Below are 23532 nucleotides of genomic sequence, written 5' to 3' on the forward strand. Positions count from 1 at the left end.
ACAACCAAAAAAGCCACCACATGCGCCACCATAACAACTGTATGAGAGAAGCTGCTCATAACAATCGACGCGAGGGAACTGGGAACAGCTGGGGGGGTCTCTGCCAGAAGCTGGATGAAGTACAGAGCTAGGCGGCATGGCACAACTGGACTATTCCTGCCCGGACAGCTGAAAATGTTCGCGAGGCCATAAATAACACCCGGGCGAATGCATTTCTCCGGATAAAATGGAAAATGTACGTATAGTGGTTTAATACAGCCAGATCACAGCATCCACGTTACAGATTGTCCAGATAATGGATGTCCGGATAAATGGGGAATTACTGTACACCAGTTTATGAAATCTAATCCGCGAAGTCATGCTGGCCATCGTACTAAGCCAAACTCGTTTTTGCAGTTCACTTACATGTGATTTACTGCAAGAATAGCATTTGCTTCCTGAACACTTTTAAGTAAATATGACTGCAAGTGTTTGGCATTTGCCTTGTGAATAAACTGCCAAATAATAGTGTAGCAATGATACTGCTGGCCGGGTGCAGGTAGACAATGGCCCATGATGTACAGTATTCTTGCTTGTTTTTCATGAGTGTATTATACAGTATACAAACAATACTTTTTCAATGACTTATCGATGATAGATATAAATAATAATAATACATGTTAATGCCTCCTGACCATGTTAAAATCTCCTTTACTGCACAAAAGCCACATAAATGGTTGGTGTGGTAATTTTCCACACTGATGTGGCAAGATGTCTGTCTCTTCTGCGTCTAGGTATGTCACTCATTTGTTTTTCCACAATAGCGGACGATTTCCACAAAACGGCAATCCATTTTCAACTGATGCAGACTGAACCACTGCAGGTGACGTCACAGTGCACAACTAAAGAATGTTAGTATGAGGTCGAGGAGACCTGGTAATTCTATTGATCTTTTCCTCGACCTGGTAATTCTATTGATCTTGGTCACCACATTCCTTTGTGAGTTAAAAGTTCCACTAGTCACCATAGAACTAAAAGAAACTGGAAAATTAACTAACAAATTCCTATTAGAAAGTACATATTTTTGTCTTTATTGACATCATCAGACACACCTACGTGGATGTTTAGCTCTTTAAATATGCGCTGGGAGATTTAAATCTGACGATGCCATGCTATTTTACTCCCGCCTAACATTTCCTGGGAGATGGTGGTGGTAGTAGTAGTAGTAGATCCCTAGGCAGTCTGGCCGAATAGCCCCGAGTCCCTAAGGATGGACACGGCCAAGACCAGGCTTTCCCACGGAGCTCTCAGGGAGAGTATGTTGTGCTGCTGGTGCAGGTGATTGTGCACAAAGCAGTCTTCCATAATGTGCTTATGGTATGGAATGCTATGTTGCATCCTGGACAGGAGTCAGTGACAGAATCATCCAGCCTCTTCTGATACCTCAAGAGGGCTGGATGATGACCGTGGTGCGATTTTTTAATTTTTCATATTTTTCAATTATACAGTATAGACTTTTTTTTGCATCTGCCCCATTAACAGGAAAAACAAATGAAGAATATATATATATATATATATATATATATATATATATATATATATACAGTCAGACCCTTACTTACGAAGGACTGACTTAAGAAAAATCCGCAGATACGAAAAATGTGTGTATACGTGTGTGTAGAGGGGAGGGCGGGTCAGTCATAGCAAGGAAGGATGGGGTAAGGTGAAAACACTGACAAGGAGGTGAGGTGATAATTTATGTTCAGGGAAGGGTAGGGGTCAAGTGGAGGAGTGGAGACAAAAATGGGATTTAATCTGAGAGAGAGAGAGAGAGAGTTCAGTATACTGAGGGTTTACTACTGTGTGTAATAAAGCCTATATTGTTACAGCACTACCATTTATAATGTGTGGAATAACAACTGCAAAATAGGACCTACATTATAATGAGATGAACCGACTGTCAAAATTATTCTTCAGTTTAATGTACAAACATATGCAACGTACAAATCATTTCGTAAGTGGTTATGAAGCACAGAACATTGTTAATCAAATGGTACTTCACTGTCTTCACAATACAAGCTATACTAGACACGAAAACTGTATTAAAACCTAAATATTACTGCAGTTGCATTGTAATGTGTCCAACAAAGTTTTGTCATAGCTTACAAGCTTACTTGGTATTGTACATCAATACTGATGCCACTGTAATGCAAATATGAATATCATAAGGCATTGCCAGCAACACTTGTTCAGTATGTAATACTGTCAACTAATGGAAAATTATTCTAGCAAAATTTAAGGACGTGTACAAAACACAACCTACATTGACAGCCAAACATTTTGTAGAAAACTCAAATATTTTTTAACAAATCTCACAGCCACTGTTATTGTTGTACTAGGGTTTGTTAATACATTATTCATTGTTTTAAAAGTAAATCTACCCTAAATAATTGTTAAATGAGATTCTCAATGCTCAAGTCCCACTCAAGCCCACTCAGAGGCGGTTCTGACTGAAGGGCATTGGTTTCGCCTGTGGGAGACTCAAGCCTTGATTATGCATATTGTTTTTTGGCAGATGTTTCTCAAGTCCAACTTAAGGCCGACTCAAACCCCACATCCGGCTCAAGCTTTGTTCTTGCATTTGGGCTCAATAAAATATATAACCTACAGGGCAAATCTGGGCTGTCTGGATGTTGTTACTCCTCACCCTGCCCTAGGGTGGGAAAGAAGGTCTGGATGATGATGATGATGATGATGATGATGATGATGATGATGATGATCTAATGGTATCAATAATAAAATCAAAATGCTGAAGGCACTGCTCAGCTGTAGTACCTGCACAGAGTTCTGGCTGTAGCTGCATGTTCATCTCCATTAACAGCTGCATCTGCTTGCGCTTCCTTCTCTTGCGCATTTCCCTCTCCCGCCTCCTGGCAAGTGCCCTCCGCATCTCGGCCTCCTCTGGGGTCTCAGCAGCTCTCCTGGCAGCCTTCTGTTCTCGTTGCACTTTACGCTGCAGCTCTTTCTCTCGCGGGCTCTCCATGGCCCGTTTCATCCGGAGATAGTCCCTCTTGGCACGTCTCCTCTGGTCATGGCTCTTCGTTTTGCGGCGCATTTTCTTGCCTCACCTTCTCTCCCTGCCTGCCAATATAACAATATCTTGAACTCATAAAGTGAGTGATGAGCATAGTAATTTCAGTTTCCATTGGCTGGGTGTAATGCTGATATACCACAGTAAACTCCATCATCGCAAAATCAGGCGCTTTTGCTCGGCTTTATTAAAACATCTGGCAAAATTAGGCAACATGCAGCTCAGAAACGGGAAGCAATCGGCAGTACTGTGCACTTTCTGGCAGTGAGGTGTATCATCTGGATCAGATAAAGGACCCAATCGGCACAGGCAGACCACACAACATGCCAGCCATTCACAATGTGTTGTGGGAGCAGCCCACCGGGTGTACAGAGCCTACCGCCGCTCTCTCAGTCTCTCCTGGGACGCTGTACAGTGAGGACGTATCTGTGCTCTGCTCTTGTGACCCATGTGGTGGCTAAACCCTAGTGCTGTGACTCAGGCTGTGGCCTCCCATGCTTCACTCGCTGCTGTGGTGCTGTAACTAACTCTGAGGCCCCTCAGTGCTCTGACTACTGTAGAGTGAAGACATATCTGTGTGTATCTACCCTCCACTGATGCCAACGCTAGGTGAGTACAGGATGATTATGATTATAGTGTATTATGTACTGTATTACTGTGGTACTCTATTACTGTAAGTAATCCCTCGATTATCTGGACATCCATTATCAGAATGATCCATTACTTGGACGGTGTGATCTGGCTGCATTGAACCATTATACTATATACACATTCTTCCATTTCATCCAAACAAAATGCTTCTGTCCGGGTGGAAATTATGGCTGAACAAACATTTTCGCCTGCCTGAGCATGAATAGCCCAGTGGCACCACTCTGTCTGGCTTAGTTCACCCAGCGTCTGCCAGAGCGTGCATGCCTCTGCCTCAGTTCCCACCCTATGACTGTGCTTATCAGATGCTCCGTACGGCTCTCTCTTGGATGAACATGGCTTTTGTGGTGGTGCCCTACCTGCTGGAGGTATTGCTAGTCCTCTCATCCTTTCTTCCTCACTGAGGACTCGGACTGTGACTACGCTCCTCAGTATATGTACGCCACTAGAACACACAGAATTTGTATGCCACTAGAACATATAGGATTTACTGTGCAATGCAGTAGCATCACCAGCCACAGTACTGTACTGCAGCTTTACCTGCCAGAGCCAAGGAGCGAGCAGGCTATGAAACACAGCGCCCTTCTATGTATCATGAGTGTTCACCTTGATTTTAGTCTAGCGTACTGTACTGTACCATGATTTTATTCTATTTTACCATTATTTTATTCCATTTCATAACTGTGTTTTGTGGGCCCACTGCATTTTTCTTGTGTAGCCGTTTTTTTTCATGTCACTGCAGTGTATGGCCCTGCAGTGGTGATTGCTTGTTTGTGGTTGATGGGTCTGCTTGACCATGATAACTGTTTGGCTGTGGTTTATAGGTTTGCTTGACCAGACAGAGTAGCGTTAAATAACAGGAACAAGTGTTGTACGATGTACTGTAGTGGTCTTTTACAATGGCTTTCAAAGTTAGATTAAGTACAAAGCAGGGGGCTAGGGGAGAAGTCTATCATGCAGATGGATCCACTTTCTGGACATGCCTTTGGCTCTGTTGTGTCAGATAATTGAGGGATTACTGTATATGTACTGTATTGTATTTTATGCTTGATTTTAATCTTTTATTCATGGGTAATACTGTAGGAAAGTTTTTGGGATAGTGAATCGAGATGGATATTGACACATTTGTCCAGCTCAACACCAAATGGATAGCTGATTGGGAGTACCTATGCAATATCCAGTGTTCTGTAATATCCAGTGTGGGTGTTGGCTGAATTATGCTGGATAATGTTTGCTGTATTGGTTTTAGTAAATGGTGATAAAAATTAGCTTTTTGATATGTGGTTAGCAGTTGTTGCTCCTGGATGTCATCCTCTGATTTAACCTTACTTAATCTAAGGTATGCTAACCAATACATCAACTAGCTAACCTAATCACACCTAATCTACTGCCATCTTCCACCCTCTCATCCCTCACCACTGTGCCAGAATATCACAATAACATTTCACTATTAATATTTCCTGGCAAGCATAGTCTATTTCATAGTAATAAAATCTGATATAATGTGATACCTGTATACTGACTGGCAAAAATCTCAATTTCTATTATTGTATGGAAGCAAAAATTCACACACACACACCAGGCCTATATCCAGACTTTTTGAGCAGGTGGGGGGGGGGTCTTTTCTGCTGAATCTGGACCTGCATAGCAGCTGGCTGGTCAATGGTCTGCTGCATGCTTGCTATGGGGGTCTGGGCGTATGCATAAGCGACGTCGAGAAGCAGCACAAAACTCCTGAACAACGGAGAGTGTCTTTTTTTTCACTGATATTAAAAAAACAAACCTTCAGAATGTGAACCTTTAGGCAGGTGAAGAGGGGGTCATCCGACCTCTCATTCTCCCCCTCCCAGCTACAGGCCTTCACATACACACACACACACACACACACACACACACACAGAAATGCATAAAATGTACACTTTTGTGCAATACTGATCTCTCTGGTGATACCTCAGCACCAAAACAGTACCACCAAGTCTACCCTGTAAGGTAGACATTACAGGTACTTACAGCATATACAGTACAGTATTTACCTTATTTTTGTACTGTCTTTCCTCCTACTTCTTCATTTTTGGTTGTCAACGTCCAGTACTTCAGGGTACTGCTTCTCAGCCTGTGAATGGAAAAATGTACGGTATGATAAGTTCAACTATATGGTAACAGATGAGAAAAAAAAGGAAGAGTTTGACAGTTCTGATCATAACTCAGCGATACTGTAGTTAGTTTTGAGGGAAAGGAAAAGATGGCTTGTTACAGTGGAAATCAATGGAAAACTAAAAAATGTTACTGTATAAGGCTGCTGAAGTATCATCACAACTGTTCACAGAGGAGGTGGGGAGGAATTTAATATACGAAGAGGTGCATACTATAATGGAACTTAATGGAGTGATAAAGCAGGTGGTAAATCAGATACTTCAGAAAACGCATAGAAGAAAAATCAGAATAAGTAGTGATAAAACAGAACCACCCTCGGTAAATGAGGAAGTATGAGAGGGAATAAAAGAGAGAAAAAACTACACAGACAAAGAGAAATGAGAAGAACAGAGAAGAATATGAAGGCTCTGGAACAAAAGAAAATGGTGCAGTGAAAATAAGAGCAGCTATAAATGTGAATGAAACAAAAATGACCAATGAAATAAGAAAAACAAAAGTCCCATTGAAAGTTGAGTGAAAATAAAAATAAACTAAGAACGAAATCAAGTAATGCAGGTAAAGAGCTTCAGATATATGATGATAATTGAAACATACTGAGTAAACAGGATGCAGCAGAGAAGATCGGCAAGTTCTGGGAAAAAATAAACCGTATAGGAAACATGAAAATGGAACATTACCTACCGTATGGTGATACTCGAGTTTGGGGAGGCAATGAACATGATTGTGTGCAACATACATTTCAGGAAAAGAGAGAGTAGGTTTATTACATACAAGTCTGAGGGGAAACAGCAGTCAAATAGATTATTTTCTGGTCAGGAGGGCTGATAGGAGTGTAGTTAAAGTTATAGGAAGTGAGGAGTGTGTGCAGCAGCACAAATGATTGATTTGAGACATGGCGCTTAAAGAATGAGTGATAAAAAAGAGGACTTACGTACCTAGGAGGAAAATATGGAAGCTGAAAATCCATGCAGTAAGGGATGCCTTCTATAGCATGATGAGGAGAGTGGTGGCTGAACAGGGAGCCACTGACAGAGGCATTAATGAACAGTACAGAGCCCTCAAGAACAACCTCCTTAGAGTTACTGATGCAATATATGGTTGGACAAGAGGCCCACCACGACATAAGGTAAAGTAACTTGGTGGTGGGATGAGGGGGTGGAAGCTGCAGTTAAGAAGAAAAGAAGCCTTTTCCAGGAATGGAAGAAGGGTGGTAACTGGATGGAATACTGGGCTGCCTTGTGTAGGGATAGAAAAGAGGTATACAGGGTGAAGTCTGAGTCACAGAGACTTTTACCTGATAACCTAAATTGTGTGGAAAGGAAAAATATGCTATTTAAGGTGGCAAATCAGGTGAAGAGGGATAATTGGGATATTATAGGTGAGCAATGTGTGAAGAATGATGAAGGAAGGGAAGTGATGAACAGTGAGGGTATTAAAGATGCATGGAGAAAGCAATATAGCCAGTTGTTGAATGAGGAGTTTGACTGGGATAGGGAAGGTTTGGAGCCAGCAGATCCAGTGTCTGGCCCTTGGCCTTTGATTGATGCTGTTACTGTGAGTGAGGCAATGGGCAGGATGCAGGTGGGGATGGCAGCAGGTGTGTCTGGGTTGACTGCCAAAATGTTGAAGGCCTCAGGAGATACAGGGGTAAGGCTAGTTACTGACCTGATAAATATGATTATATATGAGTGTGTTGTCCCAGATGATTGGCCAAAGAGTGTACTGTAATTGTAAAAGTGTGCAAGGGGAAAGGTGATGCCCTGGAATGAGGAAGTTACAGAGGTATAAAGCTTTTAAATCAGACAATGAAGGTAGTGGAGAGAGTTCTAAAAGGTATGATTAGAGAAAGAGTGAATATTGATGAGATGCAGTTTGAGTTTATGCCAGGCAGGGGGACCACTGATGCCATACCGGTACCATATTCATTATTCGACAGCTTTAGGAAAAATATATAGGAAAGAAAGGGGAACTGTACTTTGTTTTTGTTGATTTGGAGAAGGCCTTTGACAGAGTCCCTAGAGAGGTGGTGAAGTAGGCAATGAGAAAGCTTGGGTTGGAGGAGTGGCTGGTTAGGGTGGTTATGGCCACGTATGTGGGTGCTCGCATCCAGGTAAGGGTGAATGGAGATGAGTGATGAGTTTTCCATGAATGTTGGTGTGCATCAGGGGTTAGTCTTGAGTACCTTGTTGTTTATCATGGTACATGAAGCCCTCTCACAAGACTCCAGAAATGGACTCACGTGGGAGATGTTGTATGCTGATGTTTTGGTGTTAATTGCAGAGAATAAAAGGGAGGTGGAGGAAAGATTTAGGAAGTGGAGAGATGGTGTGGGGCACAAGGGTTTAAGAGTAAATGCAAATAAAACAAGAGTGATGATATCTATGGTTGGTGGCGGTACTGTCAAAGAAGACATGCGTGTATGGTGGTAAGATCTCTGAACTGCAAATTGGCAAGTTGTAGGCTAAAATAATACCGAATTATTTTACAACTTGTCAATATGCGGTTCAGGGATATTACCACCATAAATGCATAATAAGATACCTAAGTCAAAGGAAAGCATTCTGCTGTAGCTGGTTAAGTTAGGAGCAGTCTGTTTAGTTAGGTTAACCAGTTGTGCAGTATATTTTTCTGGTGGTTTATGATGCAATTTGAGTGATTTTTGCCTTCTTTTTCTTGTCAGAAATGTTTCATTCCACCTCCTCATCCAGTCAAAATTAATGATCGAAAAAAAGGCAAAATGAAGCATTTCCAACAAAAATGAAGGTCAAAATCACTAAAATCTCATCAAAAACTACCAGAAAAATATATATACCGCACAACCTGGGGGGTGTATTGGTAAGTTGTATGAATTTACCAAATTAGGCTTGGTTAAATTAGATTAGATTAAATCATTAGATACAGGTAAGCCAGGTGAGGTGAGGTATAATTAAACACTTAGCTGAGGACAGTCCCTTCTGTCATTATGCTGACAAATCGAACAAGTTGACACAGCAGAACAACCAAAAACAATAAGAAAAGATTCAATAAGAAACGTGTATTTACCACCTCAAAAATAATCAGAAAATTATAACAGACTCTCAGGAAGAACTAATTTCATAAAGTGCTTCCACTGCTTCAAGTAAACCATATGTATACCCTTACAACACATATTTACCTTATCTTCGTCTAGTCATTCCTCCTACTTCACTTTTGGTTGTCAATGTCCAGTATTTCGGGGATAAAACTAAGGGGAGGGCGGAAGTGGAGGGCGAAGTGGTCTATTTCTGACGTTCGTGTGAGGTTTTGGAAATTCACTATGGCGGAATTTTGCTACCCCCACTCCTTCCTGAATCAGCTGAGACGTCCTGGCTGTCCAGAGCACTGAAAATGTTGAGTAATGAGGCAGTGTGGAGAGAAAATGACAATTTGACGAACCGCTGGCTATGTTTGTTATTGTTTACAGCGCCTGGGTCGCTTCGCTTCCTCTGCACGGTGAATACAAACCGGAGTGGATGAAACAGAAAGAAAAAGGAAAAGAAATTTTATATATTTGTTTCGAACCCCCAGATGCCATTAGAAATTTAATCCTTTCAGTACACTTCCTACCAGGCTATACCCAACCCCTTAAATTCGAAAAATCCTCATAACCTTTAATTAAAAAAAAAAAAAACTCGAGGAAATATAATAAAGTATATATAATAAAGTATTTAGAGTTATATGTGGAAAGGAAGAGAGAGGTGAAAAGATTAGTAAGAGAGAGTAAGAAGAGAGTGGATCAGGAATTTGGAAGGAATTTGAGTGTAAAGTGGAGGGACTGTAAGAAAATGTTCTGGAGAGAAGTGAAAAGAGTAAGACAGGGTGGAAGTGAAGTTAGCAGGGGAGTGAAAGATAAACATGGTAGATTACTAGTGGAGAAGGGAGAAAAAGTGAGCAGATGGAGAGAACACTTTAAGGAATTGTTGAACGTAGAGGATGGAAGTAATGCGAGTATAAGTGGCTGGGGAATGGCTGGGAGAAGGAGGGAGGTGAGAAGACAGGTAGAAATCAGTAGGATAGAGGTTGTGGAAGCAATGAAGAAAGTTAAATCGGGGAAAGCCCCAGGAATTGATGGAGTGTGTGGTGAGATGCTGAAGCATGGGAGAGATAGTAGTAGAATGGATGTGGAAGATGTGCAGATTGGCCTGGGAGGAAGGTAGAGTCCCGGAGGATTGGAAGTCAGGTATAATTATTCCCTTGTACAAAGGAAAAGGGGAAAAAGAAGTGTGTGGTAATCATAGGGGCATTTGTCTTCTTAGTATAATAGGAAAAGTGTATGGTAGGATACTTATAGACAGAGTTAGAGAAAGAACAGAGAAATTAGTTGGAGAAGAACAGGAGGCTTTAGGAAGGGAAGAGGTTGTGTAGATCAGATATTCATTCTTAGATCTTTAGTGGAAAAGTTTCTAGAGAAGGGAAAGAAGTTGTATGCGGCTTTCATGGATTTGGAGAAAGCATATGACAGGGTGGATAGACAAGGATTGTGGAAAGTGTTAAGAATATATGGAGTAGATGGGAAGTTGTTGAATGCTGTGAAGAGTATGTATGATGGTGCTAAGGCTGCAGTGCGTGTGGATGGTGAACTAAGTGAATTTTTCTCTTTGAAAGTTGGTTTGAAACAGGGATGTGTCATGTCTCCATGGTTGTTCAATCTGTACATGGATGGGGTAATAAAAGAGGTACAAGGTAGGGTAGTGGATGTTGGAGTGGCCCTGGTGAGAGAGGATAGTGTTTGGAAACTCCCTGTACTGTTGTTTGCAGATGATACTGTGTTGTTGAGTGAAGATGAAGGGGAGCTGCAAGGCTTGGTGGATGAGTTTGAGAGAGTGTGTAAGAAACGGAACCTAAAGGTGAATGTAGGGAAGAGTAAAGTGATGGTCTTTGAGAGAGGTGAAGTCAGTGAATGTATAGCGAGGTTGGATGGTGAGGAATTGGAAAATGTGAGTACGTTTAAGTATTTGGGTAGTGTGATGAGTAAGGATGGAGGTTTGGAGGGTGAAGTGCTTGAAAGGGTACAGCAGGGAAGAAAGGTTGCTGGTTCCTTGAAAGCAGTGATAAGAAACAGGGAAGTGAGCATGGAAGTAAAAAAGTTACTACATGACAGTATTGTGATACCAACTCTAACGTACGGAAGTGAAGCTTGGACATTGTTGGAAGGACACAAGTCAAGAGTGAGAGCAGTGGAAATGAGTTATTTAAGAGGAGCTTGTGGAGTCACGTGGAGAGACAGGCTGACGAATGAGGATATAAAGGAGCGTTGTGGTGTTGATGTGGATGTGATAGGAAGCGTTGTGAGGAACACACTGAGGTGGTTTGGCCATGTGGAGAGGATGGAGGGTGAAAGACTGACGAAGAGAGTGTATGTGAGTGAGGTGGAGGGTGGAAGAGGGAGGGGGAGACCGAGGATGAGATGGAGGGATGGGGTGGAGAGGTATATGAGAGAGGGGGGTGTGAGTTGGGAGCAGGGTAGTGAAATGGCGGGGGACAGGGCGACTTGGAGGCGATTTGTTTGTGGCCACCCCAAACGGGATTGAGGCGTCTGGCAATAGATAGATAGATAGTAATAACTTTTTTATTCTTGCTACTTCCAGATTATTATATTCAGTTTTGGAAAGACCTATCGTATTGAGGGGTTCCTGAAATCTCTCCCAACCTTAATAACATAGTGAGAGAGAGAGAGAGAGAGAGAGAGAGAGAGAGAGCTGATGAAGATTAGATACCAGTAAAACGCCTTTGTCGGCAAGGTAGTACGAGCTAGGCCATTTTAATACGAAAACATTACCTGAAATGTAGCCTTACACTCCGAGGATGCCTAGGATATATTAATGGCTATCTACCTATTAAGTTTCATGCCTTTACAACAATGCCTGTGGCTCTCTTTCGAAGATTTTTGACATGCTGTACTTGGCGCGTGTCTCGTGCCACGTGCACCGCCTGGGTGTGATGAAACCTGTCAAAAACAAATCTTCAAGAATTGGGCAATCATATGGTGGAAACCACCCAGTGATCGGCCCCGTGGTTGCTGAGATATCTATCTATCTATATACCTAGGCTGCTTCCCCCAAGGAAAGGGAGGTAGCCGAGACAGGACGACTCACTCTCCATTTACTCATCCATTCAAACACATTCATTCGCATCTTAGCTCCAAAGGGGAGAACGGACAGATCCTCACCGCATCACACCGCACAAGGGTCAACTGCGCAATGCAATCAGTGACATCCGCAGCAGGGCCCGACAGCAGAACTGGTTTACCCCTGCCACATCATAACAAACCCATCCCCTTACCCGCACCTGACCTGACTAGCTGATCAGACCAAATGCGGGAGAATATCCCCTCAGGGCTGCGTCATCACTTATTCATTCACAATTTCTCTCCATTTATTTCTGTCACGCACAGCCACTCTTCCTTGCTCAACAGACATCCCTCTCGCATCCAGCGCTCTCTTCACACTGTCCATCCATCCTATTCGTGGTCTTCCTCTCAGCCTTACACCTCTCACATCAGATCTAGTTATCTTTTTCACCAGTCGCTCATTATAAGATATAAGCCACTAAAAAATCTTTACGGTCGGGCCGGGTCGGGCCGCTCATTTGTGAGAAAATGCCACAACTTGACGAGAGACTCGAGAGCGATTCGCCCTGGCTCGTAATGAAGGAAAATAAAACACGGTATGAAACAACTGATAGATATGTATTAACACAAAATATAGTACTAGTATTCTTTTTATATTAATAAATGAATATGGGAATTATTATATGCTACACTGTTCACTTTAACTTGGCCTAAAACTACCAACTCATCCTGAATACTGAATTGTGGCAAAAGATTATATTATTAACAAGGTAAAGATTGGAGCATACGCCATGAGGCACTTAGCCGCTGTGCTCATCTCCATAACATAGGCCTTTGAGCTTGTAGCGGGTTTTTCTTCCAGTAACCTGGGATACAAGGGCACTGCATCATCCAGGTCACCACAGTTACCTGCCCTAAGTGTTACCCTAGGTGTTACTCTGTTACCCTAAGTGTTACTCTAAGTGTTACCCTAAGTGTTACCCAGGTAATCTTCCCTACGGACCCACAGAGAGTGGATGGACACCTGAGCCAAGTGACCCCAGCTCAGGATTCCAACCCTGGCGCTGTTAACGGCCGCCACCTTCCCAGTCAGCGATGCTAACCACCCAGCCGCTGCTGAGTAGCAGTAGTAACAGTAGTACCGTAGTAGTAGTAGTAGTTATGATGATGACGGTAATAATAATAATAATAATAATAATAATAATAATAGTAGTAGTAATAGTATAGTAGCGGCAGCAGTTACTGCTGTTGTTATTGTTGCAGCCTCAGGTTCATCAGTAACGTGCACCCAGTGGACACAACAGGTTACAGTTACCCTCCTCCAGTCCACCATTAACCTTTAGGGGGATAGGCAGGGAACTGAGGGGCGTGTGTATAGCCAGGCAGCTCCACCGCCCCGTTAGATCAGTACCATCACGTGAAGGCGACCCTCTCCATGCCAGAGTAATAATGGTATATGGCGCACTTCTCCCTAACACCTCTCCCTAAGCGATTTATCCCGCTCATAACACCTCACTATCTTTTTTTTTTTTTTAATCTAATAAACTTATGTCGATATTTAAGAGATATAAAAAAGATACAAGAGTGTTAATGGATACGGAAAATAAATCGCTGAGGAAGAGGTGTTAGGGAGCCTCCTTTGGCACTTACAATACTTTTTACTACAGTAAGGCCGAGAGAGAGAGAGAGAGAGAGAGAGAGAGAGAGAGAGAGAGAGAGAGAAATGAGGAGTAGAAAAAGAATAATACGCCATGAGAGAGAGAGAGAGAGAGAGAGAGAGAGAGAGAGAGAGAGAGAGAGAGAATATGATGAAAATACGTCAGAGAGAGAGAGAGAGAGAGAGAGAGAGAGAGAGAGAGACAATATGATGAAAATAGGTCAGAGAGAGAGAGAGAGAGAGAGAGAGAGAGAGAGAGAGAGAGAGAGAGAATATGATGAAAATACGTCAGAGAGAGAGAGAGAGAGAGAGAGAGAGAGAGAGAGAGAGAGAGAGAGAGAGAGAACACCACTATACAGGCGGGGTTCATGGATACACAAAGCCAGTTTCACCTTCTGTTTCACTTTCTCATTTTGTTTCACATTCTCATTTTTCGTTTCACTTTCTCACTTTCTGTTTCACTTTCTCATTTTCCTTCTCACTTTCTGTTTCACTTTCTCACTCTCTTTATCACTTTCTCATTTTCTGTTTCACTTTCTCACCTTCTCTTTCACTACTATACGGAGCGGGGATCACTTTCTACTTAGTTTGTTAAGTATATGGACTGTCATTTGTCTTTTACTATAATATTAAAGCCAGTTTCACTTTCAACTACGAAGCCTGTTTCACTTCCGGCTTCATTTTCAACTACGAAGCATGTTTCACTTTCGGTTTCACTTTCAACTACGAAGCCTGTTTTATTTTCGGTTTCACTTTCAACTACGAAGCCTGTTTTATTTTCGGTTTCACTTTCAACTACGAAGCCGATTTCCTTTTCGGTTTCAACTACGAAGCCTGTTTTATTTTCGGTTTCAACTACGAAGCCGGTTTCATTTTCAGTTTCACATTCAACAAGAACTATGATCACTTTCAGTCACATTCACTTTCGGTTGCAGTGTAGTAAACAGTTGGCATCACTTCCTCCTTCACTTTCTCCTTCACTTCCTCCTTCACTTCCTCTTTCACTTTTTCCTTCACTTCCTCTTTCACTTTCTCCTTCACTTCCTCCTTCACTTCCTCCTTCACTTTCTCCTTCACTTCCTCCTTCATTTGCTTCTTCATTTCCCCTTCACTTTCTCCTTCACTTCCTCCTTCACTTTCTCCTTCACTTCCTCCTTCACTTTCTCCTTCATTTTCTCCTTCACTTCCTCCTTCACTTTCTCCTTCACTTCCTCCTTCACTTTCTCCTTCACTTTCTTCTTCATTTCCCCTTCACTTCCTCCTTCACTTCCTCCTTCACTTCCTCCTTCACTTTCTCCTTCACTTTCTTCTTCATTTCCCCTTCACTTTCTCCTTCACCTCCTCCTTCACTTCCTCCTTCACTTCCTCCTTCACTTTCTCCTTCACTTCCTCCTTCACTTCCGCTGGTGAGGACGTCAGCTTCCGCCTGTACTGGAAATGTGGTAAGAATGAGTGTAGTCTCTCTCTCTCTCTCTCATTTGCTTTCTCTTTTATTTCTGTTTACCTATAGATGTGAAATACAGACAAAATTCAGTGCTCTCTCTCTCTCTCTCTCTCTCTCTTTGTGCGAGTTAGGCAGTGCACTTATCGCCTGCCCAGGTCATACCTCATTCACTTATTTATACAGATATTCTTTCTACTTCTAGGCGAATTTTTTGACTTAGAAGAGGCATTTTGTAATGAAAAGGTTTACTGTGGCTGCATCTCCCCCCCCCCCGTTTGAAAAATATATCTCAAATTATAAAAAAAAAATCAAGCCACACTAGAGTTTAAAATATGTACCGGGTTTCACATACGTACGGGTAAGGAAACTCCCTAACACCATTTCCTAAGCGATTTGTTTTATTACACCTTACTGTCCTCTTCTGTGTTACTTGTATTCTTCCAACATGACCATACTCTGCATAAATATCGACTATCTATCTATCTATCTATTGCCAGACGCCTTAATCCCGTATGGGGTGGCCACAAACAAATCGCGTCCATGTCGCCCTGTCCCCCTCCATTTCATTGCCCCGTACAGAAAATAAAATAAATAAAAATAAAATAAATCGCTAAAGAAGAAGTGTTAGGGAACTAACTACCTTAACCGACTATAAGACCCGGGTTCGTATTCTCGGCGGTTAAGGAAGCACCGTATCACCTCTTTCTTACCGATTTACTGTATTTATTTTTGGATACTGCTGGCTAATATCGATTTGTACGCTATTTTATGCAGAGTACGGTGGCAGGAGGACATGAAGGAGGAAATGAAGGAGGGGGTGAGGGAGGAAGTGAAGAAGGGAGTGAAGAAGAGAGCGAAGGACGAAGTGAAGGTGGAAGTGAAGAAGGGAGTGAATAAGAGTGCGAAGGACGAAGTGAAAGAGGGAGTGAAGAAGGGAGTGAATAAGAGTGCGAAGGACGAAGTGAAAGAGGGAGTGAAGAAGGGAGTGATGGAGGGAGTGAAGAAGAGAGCGAAGGACGAAGTGAAAGAGGGAGCGAAGAAGGGAGTGAAGAAGAGAGCGAAGGACGAAGTGAAAGAGGGAGCGAAGAAGGGAGTGAAGAAGAGAGCGAAGGACGAAGTGAAGGTGGAAGTGAAGTACTATATATATGGCTGATCACTAACCTGACATGGATTTAGCAGGTCCCCCACACGCACCCCTACTGCCACACCACCTCAGAGGCGATGGATCTTGCCAGGAGTACAGGGAAATGTCTGTCAGTAACTGCAGCACATCTTCACGTGTGGTTGTGCTGGCGCTGTTTCCCCTCGTTGTGTAGATGGAGTTGGCTAGTAGTGTGAGAACCTTGATGGCATAAGGGATGTGCTCGGGCTGCCCCTGTCTCACCTCTTGCATTAGTTGGTCAAAGGGGTCTGACGTCAACAGAGTGTGTCCCCAAACTTTCCTGATGTGACTGATCATTTCTTGGACATTCTCTACCATTTCTTCTGCCTCGAACTGGATGCTCTTTGAAACATACTTGATCTGTTTCAGTATCTTTTCTTTCTCCAGAACGGCAGCTTTGTACAGCTGCATCATGTTGGGATCATTGAAGAGTTCCTTCTTCGGGATTTCTACAATCCTTTCCTCTTCTTGTTTGTGTAGTGACACTGGGTGGCCACAGTGTGATGCTGGGCATTTTTCAGTTTTGTCATTGACGAAGCGACAACTCCTATTCAGTGCATTACCTACCCCTGCCCCCAACCCTGCAAGTCCCCCAAGGGTTCCTCCTACTACTGCACCCACCATAGCATTCACTTTTGGCAAAGCAACAGCCTCTGCGGTGCCCTCATAAGTCCAGTCCACATAGTCACCCACCACTCGGGTGAATCTCTCTTTTGGAGAACAGAAAACACACGTTCGGTTACACTTGGGACAGTTGTGGGAGTGGGAACCTTCTTCTGTTTGCTCTCTGATCTTTGTCTCAACTTCTCGTTCTTTCTGATAGCCTTTGTTTATTTCTTCCTTTAGCCTACACTCTAACAGTTTGATTCTGTTAATATCAAGTGCTGCAAGCAACCCAGCAAACTTCAGTATACGGGACTTCACTGGCTTCAGAAATCGATCAAGAAGTTCCCTGTATTTCATATCACGCAGAACTTTGAAGCTAACTGGCTCGGCCTCATGTAATGCAGAGAAAAAATGGTTGAACTGCTCCTCCCAGATCTCCCATCTTATAGCCAGTATCTGTTGTTGTCTCGCTCGTCGACTTTCATTCCAGTTGTGAGGAGCAAAGACAACGTGATTGTCAAACTGGAGGATCGTCTTGAATTCCAGCCCTGCCTCCCTCATCACCAGGCCAACTTTGGGCTCTTCGGTAGCGTGGGTGGCAATGATGTTGGTGATCTCTGGAATATGGCGCCCTAGCAGCTGGATCACCTCCTTCACTATGTCCTTTTGGAGCTTTGAGCATCGGTTTCTTGTGGCGTTCGCAACAATACCCAGGCAGTGCAAGTCTTCAATGTCGTGGTCGTACGTGAAGAAAGTCTCCAGGCCGTTCATGATTAATTTCTGCTGCTCGAGGCCCCTCGTGTCAGCCAAACCAGGCGTGTCGATGATGACCAGGTGGGAGTCCTGCCTCATGCCCTCTATGTGGCGGATCTTGAACACTGTGATGGCGTCGGTCTGGCTCTGCGTTGACTTGCGACCGTCATCGTCCCCCTCGACAGCTCTCACACACAGACGGAAATCATCCTCGAAGTTGACGTTGTACAGGTAATTAATGATGGCGTCGACAAACGTGCTCTTGCCGGCACCTGTCTCACCCGCCAGCAGCACACACTTGGTCCCCCGGCCGTCACCTCTGCACACTCCCATGGCACTGTTCCCTCCCATGGCACCGCCCCCTCCCATGGCACTGCCCCCCCCCATGGCACTGCCCCCTCCCATGGCACTGCCCCCTCCCATGGCACTGCCCCCTCCCATGGCACCGCCCCCCCATGGCACTGCCCCCTCCCATGGCACTGCCCCCTCCCATGGCACTGCCCCCTCCCATGGCACTGCCCCCTCCCATGGCACTGCCCCCCCCATGGCACTGCCCCCTCCCATGGCACTGCCCCCTCCCATGGCACTGCCCCCTCCCATGGCACTGCCCCCTCCCATGGCACCGCCCCCTCCATCACCCACACAAACAACCCGCGTGCCGTTTTCATACGTCTTTTCAATGGTGGTGTGGAGGCGATATAATTTGAAGCCATGTTCTTCACTGACGTATGTGGCGTGGTGTTGTATCGTGCTGGATAGTAATGAACGCCTCGCCCCATCCATTGCCTGGCTACTATCCACTGCCTGGCTACTATCCATTGCCTGGCTACTATCCACTGCCTGGCTACTATCCATTGCCTGGCTACTATCCACTGCCTGGCTACTATCCATTGCCTGGCTACTATCCATTGCCTGGCTACTATACATTGCCTTGTGCTCCACTGTGTACGCTGCTGCTTCTTTTCTTCTTTTTTTCTTCTTCTTATCCTCTTCTTCTTCTTCTTGATTGTTTGTTTATGTATTAATTTGTGTTCTTCTTTTTGTTTCCTTCTTATTTATTTTCCGTTTATTTATTTTGTTTTCTGTTTGTTTCTGTCTTCTTATTCTTATTCTTTTCTTCTTCTTCTTCTCGTCTTCTTCTTTCCTTCTTCTTATTCTTCTTTCCTTCTTCTTATTCTTCTTTCCTTCTTCTTATTCTTCTTTCCTTCTTCTTATTCTTCTTTTCTTCTTCTTCTACTAACGCCCTTTCTTTTTCTTCTTTTTCTCTTCTTCTTCTTCTTCTTCTTCTTCCTCTTCTTCTCCTTTTCTTCTTCTTCCTTTCTTCTTCTTATTCTTCTTTTCTTCTTCTCTTCGTCTACTCCCTTTCTTTTTCTTCTTCTTATTCTTCTTTTCTTCTTCTACTAACGCCCTTTCTTTTTCTCTTCTTCCTCTTCTTCTCCTTTTCTTCTTCTTCTTCCTCGTCTTCTTCCTCTTCTTCTCCTTTTCTTCTTCTTCTTCCTTTCTTCTTCTTATTCTTCTTTTCTTCTTCTCTTCGTCTACTCCCTTTCTTTTTCTTCTTCTTCCTCTTCTTCTTCTTCTTCCTCGTTGTACTGGGGTGTATTATGCTATCCTGATATGGTCAAGTGTTGCACCACCAACCACATCTGCAACACAGCAAGAGAGATGTTGCAGTATTGTTTCCCCTCCCCCTCCCCCCCCTCTCTCTCTCTCTCTCTCTCTCTCTCTCTCACACACACACTCACACACACACACACACACACACACACACACACACACACACACACACACACACACACACATACACACACACACACACACACACACACACACACACACACACACACACACACATTTAGTCTCTCCTCTCACTCTCTCTCTCTCTCTCTCTCTCTCTCACACACACACACACACACACACACACACACACACACACACACACACACACACACACACACACACACACACACACACACACACACACACACACACACACACACACACACATACACAGGAAAAATATGCGTTAGCTATATCTTTTCTTTTTTCGGTAGGATTCACTAGAAAGAAAGGGATGGACAAAAGGCCCAGTCTGCTGGTGTGGGCGTGGGTGCGGCAGTGGGAGCAGGAAATGAATAAATAGTGCAGGATAAACATGAATAACGGCTCAGTCTGCTGGTATGGACGTAGGAGTGGCAGTGGGAGTAGGAAATGAATAAATGATGCAGGGTAGACACTGATAACACAGCTCAATCTGCTGGTGTGGGCGTGGGTGTGGCAATGGGAACAGGAAATGAATAAATTGTGCAGGATAGACATTCATAGCACCTCAGTCTGCTGGTGTGGGCGTGGGCGTGGCAGTGGGAGCAGGAAATGAATAAATGATGCAGGATAGACATGAATAACTGCTCAGTCTGCTGGTGTGGGCGTGGGTGTGGCAGTGGGAGTAGCATGCAGGATAGACATGAATAACAGCTGAGTCTGGTGGTGTGGGCGTGGGTGTGGCAGTGGGAGCAGGAAATGAATAAATTGTGCAGGATTAGGCGCTGATAACACTAAGCCGTACACGCAACACACAAGAAATCGGCCAGGGGAGTGGAAAGAGGAGGGTTAGGTTCGGACCCGCTGTACTTAAGAAGGTATATAATTGTTATGCTGAGTGTTTTTAGGTCGACTTCTCGTCCTAAAAGCACTAGCGACTGAGCGGGGCCCTCTTTCCGGACCGGAAGTAAAGCACCCATAAAGGAACAGGACATAAAAACCAGGCAGTATACCTTAACACATCTATTGCCTTAATCCTACACCGTTACAATACAACACAGAGTGATATTTGATATACAGGAGACAGGGACACAGAGTTAACCTTTGACACCACAATGCACAGTCACACTTAACACACGATATAATGCATGTACACTAATGTCCTGAACTATATGTATTGATACCCGTATTTCATCTTTAGGCAGAATATATATTTAGTTGGAAGCAAAGGGAATAAACAAGATTAAGAGTCCGTGGGGGGAATGCTACTATATATAAGACAGGGTGCGGATCGCGACTCTTGATGTAGTCACTTAGTAGCGGCGGCACTTACACATAGACTTTTGACTCGCCCGCGCACTCTAGTCTCCGTTCACAGTTACTGAAAGTTCTTTTACTTGGGGACTCACACAATTACTATAAGTTCTCTTACTGAGGGTTTAAGTCATTTTCTGTTCTGCCGGGTATCGAGTTCTTATAGACTAATAGTAACTGTCACTGGCTTTACACTGGTCTCCACTCGGTCACTGTTCACTGTTATTTCCCCTGGTGTGTTCTCGGTACAAGGGGCGTCACTATTTACCTGTACTTCCTGGATAGAGTTCACTCCGTAGTATGGGCGTGAGGGGAGAACCCTAAGGGGACCCGGCCTGCAAAGGGCAATACACTACCCGCAGGGGAGTCACTGCCCGGGTCCTGTTCGTCGGTGAGGTGCAGGGAGGCCCTCCTGTCTGGGGGCCTCGACCTGAGAGGTGGCCCTCGGGACTGGGGCCGAACAGCTAGAGGAGGCGGGCCTGTCGCCTCTGGCTCCGTGGGGTGAGGGAGCCTGGGTTGCCCTCGTCTGGAGTCTGCTGGTCGGGCCTGGGGGTCCTGGGACTGCGGTCGCCTATAGGGAGAGGCGCCGACAGGGTTGGGCTGCGGCACCATCTCCGTCTGGTGTCTGGCAGGAACAGAGATCTCCCAGGTGTAGAAGGTAGGTCCGGTATCGGGCCTTGCCACCACTCTGGCGACACCTCCGGGGCAACACTCCCGGATGGTGACGAAGGGCTCCCACAGGGGGAAGAGGCAGGAGAAGGATTCACGGAGTCCGTGTCCTCTCCGGTACGTACTGAAGCCGGAGCCTCGGGTCGCCTTACCCTGGTACGTACTGCGGCGGTGGCCGCAAGCCTACCCGTCGTACGAGGAGCAACTAAAGGGTGTACAGTGGCCGCTCCTTCCCCGCCACGTACAGTGGCCGTCGGCGCGGTGTTGCTCCCGTAGTAGGGAAAAGCTGTAAGTACTGAGGCCGTAGCCAAGGGCCTCTCTACCCTGGTACGTACTTTGGCTGTAGCCAGGAGCTGATCTTCCCGTAGAGAAGCAACCGAAGGGCGTACAGTGGCCGCTCCTTCCCCGCCACGTACAGTGGCCGTCGGCGCGGTGTTGCTCCCGTTGGATAGAACAGCAGGAGAGGGATGCACAGAGGCAACTCTCTCTCCGGTGTGCACTAAGGCCGTAGCCGAGGGTCTCACTACCCTGGTACACACTTTAGGCCGTAGCCTTGGGCCTCCTGCCCTTGAGGGTGTAACAATAGCCGTCAACACGTGTTACCTGGGACTGAATCTTGTTCAGTTCCAACCCAATTCTGGTGACGGCTGTCCCGCTCTCAAGGTCGTTGCCTTTTCCTGGTCACCTGGTGTTTGGGTAGTTGGGGGGGAAAAGGACTCAGGACAGTAGTGTCCCGGTGACCCTCTTGACCTGGGTCACTAGCCCCACCGTTGTGTCCTCCTGGGGTGGTGGTGTGGTAGCGGCTTGGTGGTGGGGTGGGGGGTGGCGGGGTGGGTGGTCCGGCGGCGGGTATTTTGATAATCATGGTCCTTGGCCCTTTGTGATAACGTATCTTACATTATATAATTTTTCCTTCTCTCTCTCTCTCTCTCTCTCTCTCTCTCTCTCTCCATTTCCCACTCCCACTGCCACATCCACGCCCACACCAGCAGACCAAGCCGTGTTTTCGGTGTGGATGAGGTGGATGATGAGACAAATGGATGATGAGTGGACGCGGTGGATGAAGAGAAAGGAAAAAAATGAATGAAGTGTATAAACAGAGTGAATGGAGGATGACGGGTAGATGAAGAATGAATAAGGAAGAGGAAGAGTGAGGTGCATGTAGAGTGAATGAAAAATGGGTGCAAATGAAGAGAGCGATCTGGAAAAGAGTGAATAAGAAGTGGATGAGGAAAGTGAAGAATGGGTGAAGAGTGAGGAGGATGAATAGGGGTAGTGGATGGAGTGAATGACGTGCGCGAAGAGAGCGAAGTGCAGTATTGTGACTTTACGGATTAAATATTTCGAAATGTTGTATAGCGGTAGTATTATATTTTGAAATTAGGTAAGGTTAGGTTCAAAACATAATCTATCTATTGCCAGACGTCTTAATCCCGTAAGGGGTGGCCACAAACATATCGCCTCCATGTAGCCATGTCCCCCGCCATTTCATTGCCCTGCTCCCTGCAGTTCACACCCCCCTCCTTCATATAGCCTACCTCTCCACACCATCCCTTCATCTCATCCTTGGCCTCCCCCTCCTTCTCCCTCCCTCCACCTCACTTACATACGCTCTCCTTGTCAGTCTCTCACTCTCCATCCTCTCCACATGGCCAAACCACCTCAGTGTGTTTCTCCTAACACTTCCTGTCACATCCACATCAACACCACAATGCTCCTTCACTTCCTCATTGTCAGTCTGTCTCTCCATGTGACTCCACAGGCTCCTCTCAAATAACTCATTTCCACTGCTCACATTCTTGGCTTCTGCCCCTCCAACAAGGTCCAAGCTTCACTTCCATACGTTAGAGTTGGTATCACAATACTGTCATGAAGCAGCACACAATGCCTTCCCTGTATAGCATTTCGAAAAATTGAATCCTCAATGCCGAGCAAAATAAAAAGTGAATAAAGAGTGAATGACGTGGGTATAGAAACTAAAATGAACTAAGAATGAAAGAAAAGTGAATGAAGAACAGCAAACTTACTAGTGAATGTGTTCGTGTGGGCAGGGTGGATGAAGGAGAGTGAATGAGTGAATGGCTGCACACGGCAGATAACATTCTTCCTCGCTCGTTCTTACATACTCTAGACAAACTTTCAGACCCTCCCGTCCGTTATTTTAGCTTATTTTACTGATTTATTTATTTATTTGTTCATTCATGATTGA

General features: G+C 44.7%; 1 protein-coding gene across 1 annotated transcript in view; it reads right to left on the reverse strand.

The window, feature by feature from the left end:
• The window catches only part of LOC145390591 (uncharacterized), a 43665-nt gene extending 40571 nt beyond the window's left edge, over positions 1-3094 (reverse strand). The window contains exon 1 of the mRNA XM_080265401.1: positions 2815-3094. Coding sequence (XP_080121527.1) covers positions 2815-3094 — 280 coding nt within the window. The remainder of the gene's footprint in view (positions 1-2814) is intronic.
• Positions 3095-23532: the final 20438 nt, after the last annotated feature.

This window comes from Coenobita brevimanus, chromosome 15 (assembly GCF_032717465.1).
Source record: "Coenobita brevimanus isolate Jiangsu-jjx chromosome 15, ASM3271746v2, whole genome shotgun sequence".
NCBI lineage: Eukaryota > Metazoa > Arthropoda > Malacostraca > Decapoda > Coenobitidae > Coenobita > Coenobita brevimanus.